General features: G+C 33.9%; 1 protein-coding gene across 1 annotated transcript; it reads right to left on the bottom strand.

The window, feature by feature from the left end:
• Positions 1 to 3225: 3225 nt before the first annotated feature.
• Positions 3226 to 16190, bottom strand: LOC140054571 (trophoblast glycoprotein-like). The gene is made up of 3 exons (XM_072099611.1): positions 16059 to 16190; positions 13250 to 14437; positions 3226 to 4732 (listed from the first exon to the last, which is right to left on the bottom strand). Exon 2 carries the CDS (start codon positions 14406 to 14408, stop codon positions 13257 to 13259), a length of 1152 nt encoding a protein of 383 aa, XP_071955712.1. The 5' UTR covers positions 14409 to 14437; positions 16059 to 16190; the 3' UTR covers positions 3226 to 4732; positions 13250 to 13256.
• Between the last annotated feature and the right edge of the window lie 1046 nt (positions 16191 to 17236).

Here is a 17236-nt window from a genome sequence, read left to right as displayed (position 1 = left end):
TTTAAAAAAACTGTTACTGTATTACAATATCGGGTATGCAATTAAGTTTAAGTTGCATTTAATATAGCAGGATCAATTTGAAAAAGAGGTAGAAGAGGTTTGAAAAAGATGTAGATTGTGAAAGAGTAGAGTAGGTTTGAAAAAGAGGTAGATTGTGAATGAGTAGAGTAGGTTTGAGAAAGAGGTAGATTGTGAAAGAGTAGAGTAGGTTTGAAAAAGAGGTGAGATTGTGAAAGAGTAGAGTAGGTTTGAGAAAGAGGTGAGATTGTGAAGGAGTAGAGTAGGTTTGAGAAAGAGGTAGATTGTGAAAGAGTAGAGTAGGTTTGAGAAAGAGGTGAGATTGTGAAGGAGTAGAGTAGGTTTGAGAAAGAGGTAGATTGTGAAAGAGTAGAGTAGGTTTGAAAAAGAGGTGAGATTGTGAAAGAGTAGAGTAGGTTTGAGAAAGAGGTAGATTGTGAAAGAGTAGCGTAGGTTTGAAAAAGAGGTGAGATTGTGAAAGAGTTAAAAAGGAGTGTTTACTGTACTACTACTGCTACTACTACTACTACTACTGTGTATTGGAATGTAGATTTTAATATAGCTTTATTATCATGAATATTGATCTTTTCAAAGTTAATAAGACGATAACCTGCCTTGTATATCTGCCCATGATGCGTAATTAATTATTGATTTAAAATCAATAAATATACAGTTAGTTACTTTGTGATGATAGCATTAATCTTGAGGTACAAGTATGTAAATATGATGGAAGCAATAATGTTTCTCAAATTCATAGTAATAAGTTTTTTTTTAAATTTAGTTCATATAATATTGATCATAGTTAATTAATAACATGAATAAGTATCTTGTAAAAGTCAAGTAATGATTAATTTTCTACAAATCAATAACAGTAGTTGCATTTAATGACAATATCATCGTATTAATAACTTAGTATATGTTTGTAGTTTGTCAAATAGTACTAAATATTTTGAGAAATTCAAATTTTTACAGGCATGATGATGAATTTTTTTTTTTCGGTTTTGGGCTTCATTTTTGTTTTTAATTTATTCAGTAATTATGAATAATAGCAAATCCTTTATATATGTAGTTCTACCTGAAATGGGAACACAGTAGAACCCCTACTCAAGTACCCCTTTTAAGGGGACAATTTGTTAAGTCCGAAAGGTTTATAGATTCAATAAACATTTATTTAAGATGGTCATTACAAACAATATATAACAAACAATATTTTAACAATAAACAATAATCAATAATTAATATAAGACCATCTTAGGGATCAAAATTAGAAGTAAAACTTGTCTCACAATGATCCCTAAAATAATAATAATAATATTTAAAACAAAATAAGAACGGTACTGTATAAAAATACACATACAACGCATAAAGTTAAATATTGTTCTACTTTAGTAGTACTGTACTGTAGTTAATTTCTAACAATAAATGCTTTCTTTACTGGAATGTACAACTTTATTTTGTTGTTACATTTTGTTGATATTATTTTGTTGTTTAATAATTGTAATAGCAATGTCAGCTCTGTTTACTTCAGTTTTAGTGACTGTCTAATTACTTAACTTTCCGTATCCCAAGAAAGCATCTGAATTCAGGTATTCTGGGTATAGAGGCCAAGCATTAATGCTTTTTGGCCCCTTGTGAAAAAAAAAGTTATTGTTTTAAACGTATGGTGTATATTTGTGCGGGTGGTCAGACCAGCTTTTTTAAACGATGTCAAATTTACGACGTCATTGGACAAACAGTTCCTAGAGAAGGATCCCTGCCTCAAGTTAGTTCGAGATAGATGTTTTAACTTAAATGACTTTCCTCTGGTATTTCTGCAAACATTAAAGTAAAAAGACATTATCAATACTTTTAATAATCCTGAGTGTTTGAATATCCGGCCTCTGTCTACGATATTTGAGAGTAGGTAAATTTAAAGTTTAATCTGGTTTCATACGACAAAAGTTTAAACTTTGAAAACTTTTGAGTAGCATGTTGCTGCCCACTTATTCTAAATGACTTCTTTTTCTAATTTGGGGAAGTATCTTATGGTAAGATCCTATGGTATCTTGTTGTGTTTACCTTGTGAAATTCTGTGTTATAGTTTGATTGTATGCCAACTGCCAGTTCATACATTTCATCAAATTCTCCTGTGACAACAAAGTCCCAGTAATATTTAACTGCCAACTTTCAAATTAATCGTTGAAATGCTTTCCATGCCAAGTTCATGTCCTTAATTCACTTTTTTTTCTCCGAGTTACATTTTTACCCAAGAGTATATGCGACTTTTTAATGTCTTGTATGCTTTTAATAGCAAACATTTGGCTGTCATTACACGTCTAGAACCCATGCATTTGTCAGTGATTATACTGTTATAGCATATTTTAGGCCCGCCATGGTTATAGGGTTATATAGCTAGATAAGTATTGTATACAGATGGGTGTCAAATATTATGCGTGGGTGGCTTTTGTTTTTTGAGTGGTGCATATTGAAATTGGGTGGAAAACTTGGGGTGGGTGATCATACCTGAAGCACAATTACAGTAAAACCTCAAAAAGAATCCCATAGGTGGCTTCTTCTTTTAGGACTCTATAATGGGCTTCTTCTTTTAGGACTCTATAGTGGGCTTCTTCTTTTAGGACTCTATAGTGGGCTTCTTCTTTTAGGACTCTATAGTGGGCTTCTTTTCAAGATTACGTTTGCAAACTGAAGAAGGGGCGCTTCTTTTCAAATTGAATGCTGTAAATTGCTACAATACGGTAATATGATTTTAAGACATTCCCTGCCAAATTTTACATATTTGCCAAGGAAGCAGACAAGAAGATACAAGATGCAATCAAAACACCATTTGAAAACTAAACATAATATTATGAGGCTTGATCATTAAGATAATTAAGGGTTGTAAGGTCATTAATATTTTGTTACAGTTGCATACATTTTCACGATCAGACATTCAAATACAGTCTATTTCGAAAAGAAGCCCATACTATCTTGAAAAGAAGCCGGATCTATGTGTGTAAAAACAGAATCTTATTAAAGCGTGGCTCCCACTAGCGATGCACCACAAGGAGGACGTAACAACGCAGCGCAAGTGAATCGACCAATCACAAGCGATGGCTTATTCGCTTGTGATTGCTAACTGTCTATAACTTTGCTTGTCATTGGTTAAAACGTTTGCGTTGCGTTTATGTCCTTGCGTTACGTTCTAGTGGGAACCAAGCTTTACTGAAATTGTTTCTGGGATAAAATGAATGAAATTACAAACAATATTCCAAATTATGACAACTAATTACAAAATGTTCTTCAAAATTTATTGATACACTTTTTGCAAAGGGTACTAATCTAAACTAATACAAATTTGGCAAGATAAAGTCATATACTATACTTGTACTGTACAACATCAAGTTTAAAATCTCAAATTAAGGTATTCAATTACTAGTTCTCAGTCTCTTAAAAACATGTGTACTCAATGATATAATACATGCATGTGTTACTAGCTACATCACAATTACATCTGTTCACGAGGCAAGGGAACTGTCAACAAAAATTAAGCTAATTAAAATACTCAACATGCAATGAATTTACATTAGAAATTTGATATATACAACTTCTGAGAGCCAGATTAAGTAATGTGTTATACAGTATGGATCAATTTTAGAAATATTCAAAAGAGTAGTATTCAACTGGGAAAGGGTGAATACACTTTTATACAGTACACTGTATACTTTACTATACTTACAAGTTACTGTACAGTTAGAGACAATTATTTCAGAGAATACAGTATAACTACAAGATCTCTAAACTATTTTCCTTTCTTCTAAGTATAGTATTTTTTTTCCTTTTTACATAAAAATAGAAACCATGACAGTAGAATGTAGATATTAAGGCCAACCAACTCGGACATCATCGTACGACAAGGCCCGACGAAACGGCATAACTCGTTGGTGTTTTCCGAGTTGAATTCCGACGAGACAAGTCATCTTGGGATAGCGTATAGGGATAGTTTTTTAGGTTATTGGGAGAACTATATACTGTACATGCATGTTTAATTGTCTTGTCGGGCCTCGTCATATGAAGCTGTCCGAGTTGAGTTTAAGGAGACAATTTCCAATGAAACAAACAAGAAGAATATGTTTTACCACTATGGCCATTCAGGGGATACCCCAAGTAAGGGGATGATTTTAAGGGTCACAATGGTGTCTCCTATTATAGGGCTTATACTGTAAAAGCATATATACATACTGTATATCATAATAATAAATATTAAATACACTACTAATATTACAAGGTTTCATAGAAATAGTTCTCACAAGGTGAATTGTAAAATGTGTTACAGTACAAAGATTTAATAGATCATCTATTTAAATGTTGATAATGTTCGGTTTAAATAACATTACAAAATGACAATCGTTCGAAAAGACCTGATTTCTGTAATCTTAATACTTGGAAAATGTAATTAATTTTGTAGTCTACACTATCAAACTTTATGTGAAAACAAAATGTGATGTGCACATATGGACATGATGACATCATATCACTACCATATTTAGGTATACAGTATATACGGTATATCACTACCATATTTGGGCACAAATTTGTTTTTTGTCAAACTAGTTTGATAGTGAGACAGTTGTTAACCAGGTCCATGGTTTAACAGTACGTTATTCAGTTTTCTTCTTCAGTACTCAAGTTCTGCAATTCCTCAACTTCATTCTGAACTATATTTTCCTTGATTAATCTAAAGAAAAACAAAGCACAATAGTTAATTGCATTATTAAAGAAAGTAATTTGTTCATGTTCACATGATAATTATTGTCTAATAGATTGAAGATATTTTGAAAGAAAGCAAATTTAGTCAAAGCAATAAATAAATACACACACATTTTTCTATTGCTAAATTAGATTTTAGTGAGTATTAAACATAAGAATGATATTTTAACAGAATCATTGATGAAAAACTGAACAATTTTCCCCCTTTTTTCATTGAATACTCTACAGTAATAAAACAATTTGTCATGCTGCTCCAAAATTTGGGGTTGGTTGATTTTATGGTCATCAGTCGTCAACAAGACCATAGCCACCAGTATGGTTTGTACGGTTTCAACCTGACTACTTTTAGGGGCCTTTGACAACCCTATGGCCCGCAAAGAGATTGTTCTCTTTTCTTGCGACCACCTCACCATTTTTATTTCTCGTGGATACAGTCACTGACATAGTCAATTTGGGGGGAAATAGTTAATATTTAATATTGTGTTTCAGTCGCAATTCATAATTCTCATAAAATTGTCATCACTGATAACAACATACATAGGCTTGCTTTGAAGTAGAGTTAATTTTTAAACAAAATCCATAACTTGTAATATTATATATTGCCATTATTCAACCACTTGTGGCAGAACAAATAACAAAATCAAACACTTCACATTTAACTCAATTATAAACTGCTGTTTACATCTTTTTACTGCAGTAGATCTATTTCCACTATTTATCTTGAATCGCCGAAGTATGGCACTTGTAAAAAATCAATAACGCACACTTTGTGGCACGGACACAAGAGATATGAAGATGAGAATTTGAAGAGTTAATCCCGTAGCGACAGGAAACAACTACCGCGATTTGCATGCGTCACGCATTAAATTTTCAAACGATACATGAAAAACAATCTCCACAGGGTTTAAATTTATTGATTGTTCTAATTTTTCTAATAGATTTGTAACACGGGGACAGTATGTCATTTAAACATTAATGTTTTTTTACAACTACATCATGTTATCTATTTCATGCAATGTTTTTTTTGCAATGTTTTCTTTAGTGTCTAGGATATGCTTGATCAATAAAGCTTGACTTGTTTTTCATGTTGTATCTAGAGTATGTTAAAGCTTATGAATATTAAAGGATACAGTATTTACGGTGGTCGATTCCTGATTTATTGAATGTTTAACGATGTATTCACGTCCATAGAAAAAAAAATGTTTTCACATATACAGTAAAAAAGATGAAATATATGGTTAAACTCAACCAAAAACTTATTGGCTGGCAGTCAATGTGACTATTTTTTCTTTAAATTACAGTTTTTCAGGTAAATAGTTTTCTGACCCATTTTTTGGGTCAAATATGAATGTGAATATATAAAATACATGACATAAAATGGCATATAAAAAAAATGAAATAAATATTTCTTTAATACAAGACCAGTACTTGAAACAAAGTCTATCTAGAAATCTAAATCAAAATGATAGTTAAATTTATTGATAATATAATTTAATTATTCGTTCATTTCTCTTTAGATTCTGTGGTAATGTACAGTAGAGTATGTCAGCTACAGTACATTTTAATGGTGGTACAGTACAGTAGCAGGGAACATTATCAATAAAAAATTGTATTCTCCTTAACTTATGATTAATCTGAATTTGGAGTTAGAAAATGGGTATTGCTAAATCCCCGCAAACCTCCAAAAAAACATAGCAAACTCCACTGAACCAACATAAAAGTGATTGAATGGGTATTGCTAAACACCGCAAACCCCGCAAACCCCCGCAAACCTAAAAAAAAAACATAGCAAACCCCACCGAACCAACATAAAAGTGATTGAATCATGTAGTGTACAATCCACTGGGTATATCCATGTAAAAAAAAAAATTAAATTTCTACTGTTAGCTACTCATTTTTGGAGTAAAACATAATTTTTTGCTCCAAAAAAGACGAAATTTTGCGCATTGATATCACTTTCCACTTTTTACGCATCAGGACTATATACTGTACATGAAAAATAATTGTAATCGTTAATTATTAGAACAAGATCAGTATTAATTTAACAGTGAAGTACTTTTGATTAACAACAAACAAAATCTTCAAAATATATTTAGGAACCATGGCGGTACAGTAACTTTTATATTTTCTAGGCCCCCAACTAAGTATGATCGCGACAAACCACACACTTCATAGCGTGACAAGAAAGCGCTAGGCCCCCTTAACATTCCATCGCGTGCATCTGCCATTGTCGCTATGACGTGACGTAGTTCAAGTCGGACTTGCGCGAAGAAAATAATGTAATTTGTATACGGTTGTAAATAAAGATGATTTTCATTATTATAACTTATACCAATGTATATATTTAATTAAGCTAATATAAAAATAGATATTTCATTCTTCAATATCTGGCCAATATAACAACTCAATGACTGTTACGTTTTTACATAAACAACGTTTAAAAACCATTTAGTCAACCATTTAGCCTGCCAACTCCAGGACTAAAAAAATCGATCAAAATCCGTCTCGATTTAGTCGAGGTTGGCCTGAATTAGTCGGCGATTTAGTTGAAGTTCGGTTTATGAATTAAAATGACATAATTTTTAAAGTTTTAGCTCGAACTACGACCGGTAGTCCGGTTTAAGAATACGGGCGTTAGGACCTATTAATTAGATCTAGATCTAATTTATAGATCCATGAATATACTAAGTAGTGTACTGTATGTAAAATTAACAAATAATTCAGTCTTATTGAATTAGTGAAAATGACATCAGTATCAGTAAAGCAAAGCCTATTTCCTCTATGGCATTTAACATGCTGTGAGGCCTTTATACCATACCAGTTGTGTTTCTATTATAGAAAATTAATATTGATAGAACACTGCGTCTACTACAGTATCATGGACAATTTATAGGTCCATGTCACTACTACAGTATTACTTTACTATATAACTAGGTGACTCTCTGTTGATAATTATATAATCATGTTTTTATTTATAAAAGGAATGTTTAATATTAATAATCATTATCCAGTATCCAGTTACAGTAAATATATTTGATTTACTTACGGCACTTAAAATTTGAAAATTACTGTAGATTAGTAGCAGTTTACCCGTCAAATACGGTTACAGATCTAAGTTAATTCATGATGACATCCCTGCGACCCGATTTTGATGTATTGAATAAAACTGAACATGGCATTTGTCAAAACACATGAATTTTTTACAACAAATTTACGTTGAAACATAGCCGAATTTGACCAATAACACGACTTCATCCAAACTGTCCACTGACTGGTTACATTTACAGTAACTCACTTACTGTACATCCTTACCTTGGGAACTACTGTACGAATAAAGGAGAATTGAAGGGAGAATGGTGTGTTAATTGTTTTACTCGATATAATCTTTTTCATTGACCTAATGTATACAGTACCAGCGAGAATTACTGCCCCTTTTTGGACGCGACGGACGCGTCGAGTGTCCGTCCAATTTGCGTCCACGACGCGTCCATTCATAAACTAAACCAATGATTTGGACGCACTTTTGTCGGGCGGGCCGTGACCTCGCTACCTGAGTCTGTTTTTGTTATTGTTCGCGACCGTATTCATATTCAAATGACATCGGAAAACTAAGCCTGAATGTTGAGCAGGGTTGGCTGTATTGGTGTTTGTTTATAAAATACTTTCACATTCACAAACAATATGATTAAAAAATAAATAAAGTTAGCCTACGACTTGTGTGTGTTGTGTTTATTTTTATCTGCCGAATAATTCGTCCAAAAAGCCAGTTTCGTGCGAAACTGTGTTTATATCCATCGCTAGCCCGCCGTGGGATCTAGCCGGCCGGTTCACTGTCTAGCACGTACACCACCGCCTGAGATCGGCCTAGCGTGCTCGATCAATAATCATCGTCATGATACAGTATATTTTGTTCATATGAATCATTTTATGGAAGAATATTTTTTTAATAACGAGGCCTCTATTTCATGTTGAATTATTGATATGATCATAGAGAAATAAGTTATATTTAAATGTCATATGATGAGTTAAAACTGTGGAAGAAGGCTCAACAAAATCATGTAGCCTACAGTATGTACTGTACACTGTCAATTTATATCTCCATGGTCGTCATATACAGTAGCGCGCAACAAAGAGCACGTGATATTTTTCTACTCCATTGGATCCCAGCAATATTGCAACCATGTTCTACTACCGCTGCTGAAAAGCGGGTTGATGACCCTGTTGATGACGTACAGTACAACACTAGGCATTCTGTGTACGCTTTGCTTATAAATATTAAGAAATATTTTTTTTACGCTATAATGATGTTCCTCTCTGATCATGTTAAGATTACAGTGTTTGTATAATTGTAATCATGGAGGTATACCTCCATGTTGTAATAATGACTGTAATAATATTTTTTTAGTTAATGTTATTTTGTACCAATTTTGGGGTCTAAGCATAGAGATATTATAGTGAAGTTCACTATAATATCTCTATGCTTAGACCCCAAAATTGTCACTATAATATCTCTATGCTTAGACCCCAAAATTGGTACAAAAAAACAAGGGCGGGTGTTAGAATTTGATACACTGAATAGAAAAAGACAATAGGACACGGAACAACACAAAGGCATTAAGGCTTGGTACAAAAGCGATTTAAAACAAAAAAGCCAAGGGCGGGTGCTAGAATTTAATATAATGAATAAAAATAGGTTGAGGATATTTATAGTGTTACAAAACTACATGTACTGCACCATTTTTGTCCATTACAATGTGTCGATTTTTTAATTAGTATATAAAATTCATTGCTTCGCTCGGACAGCGAAAGCAAACTATTTTTCACACACTCGGGTCGCCGAACGGTCGAGTTAGGTAAATATGCTATCACGTGGTTTTACTGCATGCATGGCAGGCACACGTGGTTTCAGCACTACATTTCCCGCAAGTCCCGTTCGGCGGTTTCTTTTTAGGCGGCGTGCCAAAGAAGTTTTTTGACATTCGATACTCACAATTCATTGCTTCGCTCGGACAGCGAAAGCAACATATTTTCACACACTCGGGTCGCCGATTGTTCGAGTTTGGTAAATATGCTATCACGTGGTTTTACTGCATGGCAGGCACACGTGGTTTCAGCACTGCATTTCCCGCAAGTCTCGTTCAGCGGTTTCTTTTTAGGCGGCGTGCCAAAGAAGTTTTTTGACATCCGATAATAATTTTACTCACAAAAAATCAGTCTTTCTTGCCCATATAGTAAGCTGTAGTACTAATGAACTGGTATCTATACGCACTTATTCATTAATTCGTTTTTTAGAGGTTTTTTTGTGCATGTTATTAACTACTGTAGTATAAAATACATTTCGTTTAATACAGGTTTTCACGGGTTGAGAAAACATCGTACAGAATATAACTGTAGTACAGTAACAATGCGGAGCTTTTGTTTACGTCAACACCGGCGTGGTTAGCTCCCGGTTAGCTCAAACACAAAGGACGTTGGTCTAAGGTCAAATCACGTCAGACGCGTCGATATAATGGACGCGAAGTGGACGCGTCATGGACGTATTCATGCCGCGTCTGCCGCGTCCGAATTGGGCAGTAATTCTCGCTGGTACTGTATTGTATTTTGAGTATAGTTACAGTAGTTTACTGTACATCAGCGTGGGGAGGGAGAATTTGTAATGGCTATGCGGGTGGTTAATGGGTCATTCCATCTCAGATCACCCAATGAGTTAAACCCTACCTCTTCCAATTTTGATGAAATTTGGTATATGGGTGATTCATAGCAATTAAAGCCAAAATTTCAAATTTTAACTTTATCGGACCAACGGTTTTCAAGATATCGCAATTTCAATTTTCGGTTTTTACGCAAAAAAGGGCGCGTCCGCCACGTTTCAAAGAGCTGTATCTCGGGAACTATAGGTTCGATTTTAAAAGCAAAGGTATTTTTGTAAAGGGGAGACCATAAGGAATCTAAATATACTAATTGTGTGTGTTTTATGTTAATTTTAAGTTGAATAAAACTTTGACATATATTTTGACCTTGAAATTGACCCGTGGAACATGCCCGTTTTGTTGGTGACTATCATGAAAAATGTAGCCCTACGTGTCAACTACAACATATAAAAAAATTGGAGGGGTTTTTTTCTTTGTTTCCATGAAATTACAATTTGAAGTTGACATACCTCTTCCTTTTAGTGTATTTTTGGTGTCTGTCCATGCATTACTTCAATGTCAATTTGATGTATTCCAAAATTAATTTTATTTACAAACTAAATATATTATTATAATGTTACAATTGTCTATGTCTGGCCTTTACTCCTTGTCATCTGGACAATTCAAACAGTATTTAGAAATGTTGTGGCGATCATTTTGGGAAATACTGTAATTCCTAGTCGAAGAGGATTTTATAAACGGAGAGGATTTATAAACGGAGAGGCTATAATACAATGTACATTTGATTCAGGAATCCAGCAACAGTCTTCTTTGGACGGCCAATAAAAGGTTTTCGCTGACCCATGAGGATGCATAAATTTAATTTGAAAATCCCCAAACTCTTCTGAGAGTGAGACATCCACCACCAAACCAATCCATGGGACACCATCATAACTACAGCACACAAAATTCTTAAGTCTAATAATGGTGGGTTGTGTATCAGCAACAATTTCATTTTCATCACTGAAAGATTCTTGAATCACTACCACATCCGGAGGGTTTATCTGGGTACTAAGTTTGTAGACCTGCATCTGTGCCAGAGAAACGGGAACAAAGCGATGATATTGTAATGTACCCTTGATGGTCTGGGCGAGGTTGAATCTCGGCTTTATTTCTTTTTCTACAGTAGATACCTCATCTATTCCCACATGAAAAAAGTTGATGCCTGGAATGTCCATATGAGCGAGTCATATGGCCGAGCGGTTAAGGCAGGGGCGCCGTTTACCGTACCTAAAAGAAAACAACATCGGCAAGGGTTCGAGGCCGACTCGCTCCTCTCTTCAAGTCTTCTCGGATAAGGACTATAAACCATAGTCCAGTGTACACAGTTATAACATGTGTGTACTTTAAAGGACCCAGTTCATTATTCGAAAAAGAGTAGGGGGTTACCCCGGTGAACTGGTTCACACAATAGCCCCTGTATCAGGGGGATTACCACCTATCTGATAGGACAGTGACTAATTCACTATTGATAATCCTTGGCCACATTGCCTAAAGACATAAAATAGAAATAAAAAATTACACAGTAGTCGAACATACTGAGAGATGTGATAATATGACATTCAGTCAAACGCTGTAAGCTTCTCTTAGTGACAAGCCTATTAACTGTTCCACCTATGCCATCACACGCACTCTTGCCATGTGATGTAGCAAAAAAATTCCACTCTGCGTCTAAACCAAAATCTTCCTGGTAGTGGCAAAGGTTAATAAAGTTATATTTGTTTTTGTATTGGCCGCCACATCCATCTGTGAAATAATGAACTTTTTTCATGGTTGGTAGTTTTGTTTTTATATAGGGGATGACAACCTTTAAAAAGGCATATACAGTAACTGTTGTATGTTCTCTGCAATCACTTATTATGCATATGTTAATGTGCATAATAACATAGTAAGGACACTAAACTATGTGTCAAAATTGATTTGAAAAGTATGTGAGTTACCCAGTATTTCTCATATCAAAATACATCTACTGTTTAAGTGGGCCTGATGAGAAAGCGTAACAATAAGACACCTTAACAGTTAGTGTTCACACTGTGTATAAGTATAACAACACCAAAAATACACTAAAAGGAAGAGGTATGTCAACTTCAAATTGTAATTTCATGGAAACAAAGAAAAAAACCCCTCCAATTTTTTTATATGTTGTAGTTGTCACGTAGGGCTACATTTTTCGTGATAGTCACCAACAAATCGGGCGTGTTCCACGGGGTCAATTTCAAGGTCAAAATATATGTCAAAGTTTTATTCAACTTAAAATTAACATAAAACACACACAATTAGTATATTTAGGTTCCTTATGGTCTCCCCTTTACAAAAATACCTTTGTTTTTAAAATCGAACCTATAGTTCCCGAGATACAGCTCTTTGAAACGTGGCGGCCGCGCGCTTTTTTGCGTAAAAACCGAAAATTGAAATTGCGATATCTCGAAAACCGTTGGTCCGATAAAGTTAAAATTTGAAATTTTGGCTTTAATTGCTATGAATCACCCATATACCAAATTTCATCAAAATTGGAAGAGGTAGGGTTTAAAATTCCATTTTTTTTGGGTGAACTGAGATGGAATGACCCTAATATCAGGGGTCCAGGAGCTTATACAGTAGGGGCCCTTGAGTATGGCCCGGAGAGAAAAAAAAAGCATTAAATATGTCGAAAAAGGTTAAACGCCAGAGGTCTCCATCATTTGAAAGCCAATTTAATAGTTAAGAGTCCATAAACCAGGGCCTCACACATCTGCGTTACTCCACTGGTTCAGTCTGTTTTTTTATGGAATCTGTACCATTGTACTGTAACTTACCTAATAACTAAACATCAACAGCAGGCGTCTCTGGTATGTATGGGTTATCCATGTCTGTGTAACCTCCTTTGTCACTAAGCGTTTCGTGAGCTACGTTGAACATTCTCATGAAATATCCTTTGATCTCACCTCGCCGTAGAAATAGAATAACCATTGCAAGTATAGCTACAATACCAAACACAACACTGAGGGCAATGTACGATGCGTAAAGCGTTTCGTTTGGATTTTCCGGCTCTATATCATAGCATAAATCTCTGAGGTCGTTAATAGGATCTAATTCTAACAGTTTTCGACCAGAGTTCCTTTTGGGTGATTCGTCACTACACGTGTAATTTTCCCGATTACTGACAAAAGAACTTTCGTTTATCCACGTAGTAAAGTTGTATAAACGACAATTACAGGTGAAAGGGTTTCCTAAGAAATCGATCGTGGTGTTTGGGAATTGTTTAAAATCGTTGACAACATCTTTTTCGACATTTTGAAGGTTGTTGTCGCTCAGACTCAGATTTATCAGACCTGGCAAATGTGTCTTGTTGAAGGTCCCTGGGAACAGTATCTCCAGGGATGTATTACGCAAAGATATACTTTTAATGTTCGGTTTACTTCCTTTACCGGTCAAGCTAAAGTTAAACGTTGTCGGTAGAAGTCCACCACTGAAATCGTTATTATCAAGTATTATATTTTCCAATGATGCTGTATGTGATTTTCGGAGTGCCGTACCAACAAGACTTGCAAATGTACCGTTATAAAATGCATTTCTCATACTCAATGTTTTTAATTTGTTTAATCCTTTAATAAGTCTATTTCCATTTAAAACCAATTTATTGTTGTCCAGTATAAGAACCTCTAGAGCTTTAAAATCTGCATGTATGAAGGCACTTTCATTCACGTCTTTTATCTCATTATTGGTCAGGTTTAAAACCGTTAGTTGCAACATTTCTTTGTTTAAAAAATGTGCTGTAAGGTTTTCGATGGTATTACCACTTATATGCAGCTCGGCTGTGTTGTCTGGTAGGGATTCCTTATCTGGTATTCCTTTACCATTACATACAAGTTTCAACAAATTATTTTGCAGATCAGTACAATCACACAAACTTGCAAGTGTTGTGCAGTTCAGACCAGAAACAACAGGGATTGCGAATAGGAGTAGAAGTAACATTGTCAGGCCTCTCAACACTTCAAATATTACTGAAAATAACAAAGAATCATTTATTTAAGTTTTCACCACAGAATTTCTTATACAGTACAATCAAAAACAGAAAGAACTCTAACAATGTAATAATTGGCATGGAGGAATGATTTAAATTCCTCCATGGTATTAGCAAGGCAAAAGGACACTGAGCTCGCCTTGCCAAGATAGGAACTCATAACTGTCCTTTGATCTTATGTCTGGCTGCGACAAATACCAACAATACTGTATTCTTGCAGTGCGCAGTGTCTGTTTAAGGGACTTGGAACTTATCGTGTCGCAGCCACAGATAAACCCTTTGATCTCTGTAGCTAAGCATACTGTTAGATTGCCTTGGGTTATTCAATACTGAACTGTATTTAATGTATTTCTAGTTGATTTTATTTTTTTAATAAAATTAGTGGATCATTAATCTTCATTTTTCATGTTTCTGGGGGACAAAATACATCTTTATTGAAACAAACTAAAATCATAAGTTACTGCAGTAAATGTAGTTACTGTAGTAAATGTAGTTACTGCAGCAGAATAATAATTTAAATAATTTCATTTGCAATTTTAAGCATAATTTCCACTTGGTCTCCATTTCAAGAATTCTGCAGAAAGTAATTAAAATACCAGCCATACTTTAATGTATTGACTGTGTTATAAGTCATGTCTTTGAAATGTTAATATAGAATAACCACAAGAAGTTATAAACAAAGAAGGTGTGAAAACACCTTTTTAAATTTCGTTGTTCTTTAATTCCATACAGCACACTATCAATAAAATGTTAACATCCAGGTGAAAGGTCATGGATGTACATTAAGTACCCTAATAAAATAACATCCTATCTCTTGTCACAAACCATATAAGTGACAAGATCAGCTATATCTAATGATCAGTTTCAGGGCAATGACTATAATTTCTAAAAGCTTGTACAGTATAATGCTTATTGTTTGGGCGTTTACAGATGTATGCACAATTATGTGTTTGTTTGTGTTTCTTGCTTTAGTTAAATCGATAGGAAAGAACTGTAACTTTGAATGGAAGCGTACAAAGTGGTATCATTAACAATTTTATTTTCTTAATTTTTAATGTAACTTCTCCAATTGAAACTACTTTTGTACAGATTTTGTTTTTTATTTTCCATATGTTGTGTTTATTTTGAATAACAAAATCAATGAACATTGTGTATTTAGGCACAATCTATTTAAAGTAATAAATGAAAGTTTTAGATAATTTTGTATTTGTTTTTAATGGTGAATATTAAATAGATACTATGACTGACTGTACCTTATTGAATAAAATTAATGCCATTTATTATAATATCATAAAATAAAAATTGTTCATAACTTTAGTAGCCTGAAATCTGTGGGGCTTTTTGGTGGAAAAACTATTTTAGTATTATATCCGTGTGTATTTAATGAAACTTTACAAATAAATAAGAAAAATGATTCAATTCTATTGCTAAAGTTTTAGCCTAGAGGCTAAGCACGGTTCGACCACAACACCTACGCATGCACACGAACAATGAGAGGACCACAACAACTTCGCAAGGCGATAGTTTTACAACATACAACATGGTGAGGCTTAAAGTTAAAACTAAACATATGATACTGTTATATAACGCATTATACTTACAGTACTATAACAATAGCAGTCTCGATTTACTTCTGTTTTACTAATATAAACATCAAAGCATGGCAAATCTACAATAGCTTCTCTTCTTTCCTCTGTTTTAGCTGCTTTATCTAGAGACTTACTGACAATATCCTTTTGACAGCCGCAGCTACATAAGTTTGTATACTTATTCATTGGTCGAATGAGGGCAGTATACACATTTTGGCCCAGGTTAACTTTTTTTCTGTCGTATGGTTTTCATAGTTGTCTTCATAGGCACCATTATCTTAAATATTTCCTCTAAGTTTTTATTGATGTAAAACATATTTTAAATAGTCTATCTTTGCGTGCAATATTAAGAAACAAACAATTTAAAATAAAACGTTTTCGTGCTTTCTATTCATACACATTTCAATAAATTTTGGCGCTCGATAATTTGTTGGGTTACTAAAGTATGAATTCAGTATTTCAATAAATAGGTTTTTACTTTGGTATTTTAATAATTAAATTCCAATCTATACGAATTGCGCGCATATTATTTTATAGCGATGCTTAGACCATAGAGATATTATAATATCTCTATGCTTAGACCTACTTCGAAATTAGCAGATTAAACAATTCAATTCTATACATTTTATTTCTTTATTTTGTTTTTTAAGTACAAAGATGCTAGTATAATAAAGTGCTTAAAAGTATTAAGATTAAAGTAGTAGTAGTAGTAGTTCTATTGAGGCGCAATAAGTCAAGATAAATATAACATTCAATCCTATGGTATAATTACAACCAATATTAGTGAAATAAAGTCAAGATTGAGGAAGCATTTCTTTTGCGATATATTAGAAAATTATTTGAGTGATTCATATAGTGAAGTAAGTCAAGATCGGTGAAGCATTTATTCGACTAACAGTACAATTACAGGCCTACTTATTGACTGAAGTGCAAGATCAAGGCAGCACTTAATCAACTACAATACTTATTAAACCGAAGTACTTAGGGAAATAAAGCAAGATTGAAGAAGCACTTATTCGACTGTGATACTTATTAAACTGAATACTTATTAAACTAAAATGCTTAGTGAAATAAATCAAGATTAAGGCAGCACTCAATTCAACAGGATACTTATTCGACTGATGCAGAGTGAAGTAAGCCAAACAAGATTGATACAGCTGACTTATTCTACTGTGATACCTTATTCAAAT

The sequence above is a fragment of the Antedon mediterranea genome, chromosome 7 (assembly GCF_964355755.1).
Source record: "Antedon mediterranea chromosome 7, ecAntMedi1.1, whole genome shotgun sequence".
NCBI classification, from domain to species: Eukaryota; Metazoa; Echinodermata; class Crinoidea; order Comatulida; family Antedonidae; genus Antedon; species Antedon mediterranea.
This window is presented reverse-complemented; position numbering and strand designations above follow the sequence as displayed.